This window comes from Lycium barbarum, chromosome 4 (genome assembly GCF_019175385.1).
Source record: "Lycium barbarum isolate Lr01 chromosome 4, ASM1917538v2, whole genome shotgun sequence".
Classification (NCBI taxonomy): domain Eukaryota; kingdom Viridiplantae; phylum Streptophyta; class Magnoliopsida; order Solanales; family Solanaceae; genus Lycium; species Lycium barbarum.
The window spans coordinates 8,507,871-8,514,220 of NC_083340.1; the positions used below are offsets into that span (position 1 = coordinate 8,507,871).

Consider the following 6,350-nt stretch of genomic DNA (forward strand, 5'->3'; position numbering starts at 1 on the left):
TTTGATGGAATTAGACGATTTCCAATTCGGTGATAAACTTTGAGATGTATGTTTTCGGGGTAAAAGGGGCTGCATCACACAAAGTAAAGAAAAGTCTACGGTTTGCAATGTTAATGGCAATTATTTGTTCTTGGAATAATAATATTACTTTCAAGGTTCACATGATATATTTTTACCTTAATCACTTTTGTGGTTGTATTCACATTGATATCATTTTATTTATCTAATATATATGATGTATTTTTATATATCTTTTGATTTTTGGTAACAATGTTGTGCTTTGTTTCTGTTAGTAGTAGTGAGATAATGGTATAGCCTTATTCTTCTTCTTCTTCTCTTCTTCTTCTTTTCTTCTTCTTCTTCTTCTTCTTCTTCTTCTTCTTCTTCTTCTTCTTCTTATTATTATTATTATTATTATTATTATTATTATTGCTATTTTTTCAACTTTTTATATTCTTATTCGAATTCATGTATACTGATTAATTGGTTACTCCATAATTAACTTTGAATGTTTTCACAGATTTTTCAAAGAACTTTATATAAGGTGTTAAATGAATCATCAAAAGAAGATAGAAACATGAAAAAGTAGTTTTGATTTTTTTTTAAATATTAGTTTTGATTAAGAAAGATTAAATTATTTTAATATAAAATATGACATTAATATTCAATTATATATTTAAAAAGTACACCAACCGCGCGAAGCGCGGGCAAATACACTAGTATTTATATATATTAAGGAAAAAAAGTTAACAAGAATATAAGATCCGATCCAAAACTATTAAGAGGACCATCAATATGGACATTAAAACCAAACAAAAAAAATTCTATAGCTTTGTCAGGGAGTGAAAAATCCGTTCCTTACCTCAGAATTAGCCGACGACGACACTATGAAGCAGTTTTTTACAGCCTTCAGCGATTGTTCCCCTTGATAAGTTTTCTCTAATATGCAGAGGACGAATACAAAAAAACAAACCAAGGAAGAAAACTACATGCCTACAAACTACATGCCTACAAACAACAGAAAGTAAACCAATTGATCCAAATTCTTACCTTGTGATCCATAAAAATAATCCATAAAAATCGTACATTGCTTGTTATATCCTTTAAATGATGTTCCTTTAAATATAGTACTTAATTACGGTTGTAACTATCCTAGCACGTTCCATTTAAATATGATTTCGTGATCTTCCCATGAAATTTAAAGTATATTTTTTCACATATATTTCTAAAATTTAAAATAAATCCTAATTTCTAATTATTAGGATCAACTGCTGAGATGTACTCAATTTAAATGGACAACAATCATTTTTTAATTATAAGGATACATGCCTTAAATTAAGCCTTAAATTCCCCAAAAGTAGGGTAAAAACCTTAAACAATTTAAAAGAAAACTTTAAGTAACTGTCAAAATTTAAGGGAAAAAACCGTCTTCTCTTTTTTCTTTTCTTTTTCCCCTTCAGATTTTCATTTTCCTAAGTAGAATTTAAAAGAAAATGAATTGCAAATTTTTATTGTTTAACTTCAATTAAAATACATCAGTTTATTTAAAATTTATTTTTTAATTTAAATAATTAATGTAAAAAAGTTGATAACTTCACAAAAAAAAGAGTCCTAAACGTACCTTGGATTATGGTGCATGATTTTAGGACTTAGTATTTATCTTTTAACTTAAATTCAAATACATCAGTTTAATTAAAATTTATTTTTTAGTTTAAATAGTTAATGTAAAAAAGTTGATAACTTCTAAAAAATAAAAAGAGTCCGAACAGTTTTAGGACTCCATCGTGATTCATGGAACAGTAGTTTCAACCGCACAGATGTTCCTTTGACAAAATATTTTAATTTAATTAACAATAACTACTAACTAATTATTAACTAATTAACCATTTTTTGTCCTAAAACTATCCTCTTTTTAATAATATATATATATATATATATATATAGATTCAACTATGAACAGGGCATATTCATAAACATATACACATAATGAAAAACAATACACATTTCTCCATATATATAAGGATAAAAGAAAAATGAAAACCTTACAACAAATAGACTTTTATATTGTGAATTACAAAATCAAGCGTATATTATGAAATACAAAAAGGTAACTTATTTCAAGATACTAATCAATTCCACTTATTACATAACCATAACAACAAAGAGTTACCACACGCTGGAAGTATTCTTACATGAGAAATTCATAGCTAGTTGTTCATTTAGGACATTGGAAGCCAGATGGAACTTTTTTGCCACAAGCACTGAGAAGAAGGCTTAGGGAAAGAGGGACATTAAGGTTGATTCCAAGAATATTTGCTTTAATGGCAGTGTATAAACAAAGAGCAGCATCAAGATCAACAAGTCCTTGAATGAGAGAACAGCAAGGTTTCTTTGGTGGATTTCCAATTACAACTCCAAGTAAATTGCCAAGAACATTAGCACAAACACCTAATTTGAGAGTATCAATAGAGCACTTGCCTTTGGAGCCGGGGCTCGGGGTTGGTTTTGGAGTTGGCTTTGGCGTTGGTTTAGTACCATCGCAAGTGTCACATGCACTCACAAGAGAGAAAAATAGAATGTTTACAAGAAGAAAGAGAGCAAGGCAAGTGGTTTTCTTAGAAGCCATTTTCTACTAACTTCAGTAGTTTTAAGTAGATTTTGGGTTTGGTTGATATTGAAATGATATAGAAGGTGAGTATTTATAGAATGCAAAATTAAGCATCATTGTCAAGAGAAATAAAAATCACGTCGGAAGGTTGAAAATGAGAATAAGAGAAATAGTGTAAAAGGAATATTACTAAATATATTTGAATAAAATAAAATAAAATAAAATAAAATTAGAAAAGTTACATTAACTTGTAATTACACATTGTAATTACCATCAATCATCACTTCCTCTTGGAAATTGAAGAATGTAATTACACCCTTTCAATAACATTCAACTTCATGCTGACTTGGTCAGACAAACATACAAAACTGTATAATTACACCCAACTACACACAAATCCAATTCTTAGGTGACTTTCCAAACAGGCTCCTAATATAAATTAAGTTGCTGAAACCATGTGTCCCCAAGGTTACGTTTTAGCTGGCATCACAAGCAAAGATTACTCAATTCTCCTTGAATGGTTTTTTTTTCTTTTTTTTTTTTTGCTTAAACCGAAAGATTTGATTTATATATTAAGGTTCGTCCATAGACATACATAAAGGAACTGATCCATATGAAACAGTTCCACAAACATCTCTATCAAGAGTAGTAGTTACAAAAACATAAGGATTGTTTCTTTCCATATCAGGTCTCATAGACTTCCTTCCGTATTCCGCCAGCAGATCTGCAACCATATTAGTTTCCGGGGATGTGGCGCAGCGACAGGTTCCCCAGTTAAAGTAGAAGTGACCTGCAATTGGTGAAGATATTTGAGGTTAATAAAGTATTACCATTCATAGAATTTAATAATACCTACGAATCAGTCTTTACCATTAATGGCAAGAAATTTTTTGATCGAGCTAATTTTAGTCCATGTAGCAATACTAGCAATTCTGCATGAAGAGCAGATCCAACTTTTATGTTGCATTAACCCATGATCCACGATCCTAGATGATCACGGAAGACTCCTCCTGTGCCTCCTCCATTTCCAGAAGTGGACTCAAATGATCCTGAATGTATTATTAACATGACGTGTTGCAAATTTCCACGTTCCTCTCTAATAAAGTCTACATCTATGTACAAAAGATAAGAGAAGGAAATTATATTGGAAGAGAAATATGCATATTTGAGATGAAAGTGTAACTACTCTACCAATGTGTCACCAGTACTTACACTGCTAAAAAGCAGGAATTAACGACAAAAAATCCAAATAATAAAAATCGATTGCCAATCTTATTTAATAATTAAGTAGTGAGGAATTATTAAAAAGATCCTGGTAATCTATTTAGCAACATATTAACAACAAATTCCGTATCTAATTCATATTTTCTGTACTATACATATTAACAAACCCTCCATCATTACAGGAGGTGAAAGCGTGAGTAGCTTTTGGTTAACAAAAAAAAAAAAAAAAAGAGTAAGACGGAGGTAGTTCCTATTTGCCCACATTACCTATATTATATTAAAAGCACGAAGGGTTTAGAAATGTTGTTTGAACTTTTTGCCCTTCATTAAAAGACTCCAATAGACAAAATAGTCATTTACTATTTGCCTAATATTTAGGACTTTCAAGTCAACTAAAATTTAAGTGAATAAATCTTTTCTTATACAAATTGGGTAGCAAGAAATAATATTTAGAACTTTAAACTTAATTATGATTTAACTTAGCGATAAGGCATCATTACCCCCCTCACCTAGTAGCGTTTTTGCTATGACACACCTTACCTAATTTTTTGTCCTATCACCCTCCTAAACTATTTAAAACCGTAATATTTTACCCCCTAAACGCTGATGCCCACTCTCATATGGGAGAGTGACATACACTCTCCTTGCCACATGTGCATTTATTTATTTTCTTTTTTAAAAAAAAAAATTCAGCTTACGTGTCAATTTTTAAGAATAAAAAAAATAAAAAACAGATTTTTCTTTTAAAAAAATTATTTTTAAAATCCTTCGTGCTTTTAATTCGCGTTTTCAGTTTTTTAATGCCTTATCCCTTTACCTTAAAAAAAGTTAAGATTTACCTTATATAAATGATATAATATTAATAGTTTTAGAATTGCTCCCACGTTGAATTTATGTAAACTAGATAGCAATGTACTAAATTCAATTTGTTCAAATTGATTATGGTAGAAACGTAAAATATAAATCTCAAAGGCAACTCTTCCATTAAATATTCTATAATAAAAAAATAAAAAAATTTAGAACTTTACCTTTTATAGGACTTTGACCGTACAATAAAACCCATATATACTCATTCTCATGTTAATAATCTTCCCAGCCGTTCTTTTATTTTTCAACCTTTCTTCTTTATAGGAGTAGTATATGCATTTATGTTCTTAATTTCTTGTGATGCTTTAAGATTTTTTCTTTCTTAAATTTTCGCTTCTTCTTACTTGCTTATGATATTACGTGTGATTTTATTGTGTTTTTGTAATTTAATCTCGTGTTAAAAAATTTAGATTTAGGAGCTAAACTTCTCTCTTTACTTGAAGTCGTTAGAAACTATGTCATTATCAATTGATTCTTCAATATTTTTTTGCAAGCGAAAGAAGAATCGAGTATTTGATTGAGACTTCATGCCGATTAAACTCGGATTTAAATGCATGCTTCTGTTCATTTAAGCATGCTTCTGTTCATTCATATTATTTCTATTTATGTTTGTTAAGTTTTTTTATCACCTATTTGAATACGTAATATGTTCATGTTAATACCTTTTTTGCTAGAACTGTTACGGTTCGCATTTTCACGGGCGCGGTTAGCGCTCGGAAAAGCTACTTTGAACTTGTTGGTGCTCTTTCAGACTTTGTTTTAAAAGAGTCGCTACCTAATTTTTAGGAAATTAGGAAAACCAGTTTGAAGGGTTTATTCATACACCGTGAAAAATCCTTCTTAATCCAAAGTTCTAGGTAAGGGTTCTAGTAATCCCCTACGGAAGGTCTTAGGCACCCTAGTATTAAGGACCCGTACTATACGGTTGACCTTCGAATTTTGATGTGTGACTATTTGCATGAACTGTTTATTTGGTGTTTATTTCCCGAAAAAAAAGTCTGTCATTTGCATATCATTTTTTGAAAAAGAATTGAATATATTCCCATCACATATAGGGTATTTAGGCTCGGATTTATAATATCCGGATAAAATTAGTTCCTTTCATATATAAGGATAATAGTGGCTTTTTGTAAAGATAGAAGGTCTTTTAAAAGTGTGGGATGAATAAATTTGTTCATGCTAGACCCATACATGGTCCGGGTTAGTCCGTTCAGTATGTTTTTAGAACATCCTTATCTAAAAATTTATGTTTATAAATAGTTTACACGGATTTAATTTACGAGGGTTCGATTATATAACCAATTGACGTTTAGTCTTTGAAATTTGCCAAAACTATTTATATTGTAGCAATAACGTTTTAGACATGGGCTTTGGCCCAAACTTATATTCTCTCTATTTTTTTTCTAAAAAAAATGGCCTGTTAGTTTCTAGCCCAACAAATCTCACTTATTGCTTTAGCTACTGGGCTCAGCCCAAAACATATTTTCGCTTATCTATTTTCTGAAAAAAATGATTAAGTTGGGCCTAAAAATACAATCTTTGAGTTGGGCCTTGGCCCTCAAAAACTCCATCTTTTGCCTGAATTATTTCCAGAAAACATGTATGTTTTGACGCACAAATACGCTACATATGCATATGTTTTAGAAATCAT

The 6,350-nt window shown here is 30.2% G+C and overlaps 2 protein-coding genes across 2 annotated transcripts; both read right to left on the reverse strand.

Moving 5' to 3' along the window:
* Positions 1-2,034: 2,034 nt before the first annotated feature.
* On the reverse strand, positions 2,035-2,644 carry LOC132638149 (14 kDa proline-rich protein DC2.15-like). The gene has a single exon (XM_060355122.1). It carries the CDS (start codon positions 2,624-2,626, stop codon positions 2,216-2,218), a length of 411 nt encoding a protein of 136 aa, XP_060211105.1. The 5' UTR covers positions 2,627-2,644; the 3' UTR covers positions 2,035-2,215.
* Positions 2,645-3,104: 460 nt separating this feature from the next.
* LOC132638150 (uncharacterized) lies at positions 3,105-3,616 on the reverse strand. Its single transcript, XM_060355123.1, has 2 exons — positions 3,479-3,616; positions 3,105-3,398 (listed from the first exon to the last, which is right to left on the reverse strand). Exons 1-2 carry the CDS (start codon positions 3,573-3,575, stop codon positions 3,181-3,183), a joined length of 315 nt encoding a protein of 104 aa, XP_060211106.1. The 5' UTR covers positions 3,576-3,616; the 3' UTR covers positions 3,105-3,180.
* Between the last annotated feature and the right edge of the window lie 2,734 nt (positions 3,617-6,350).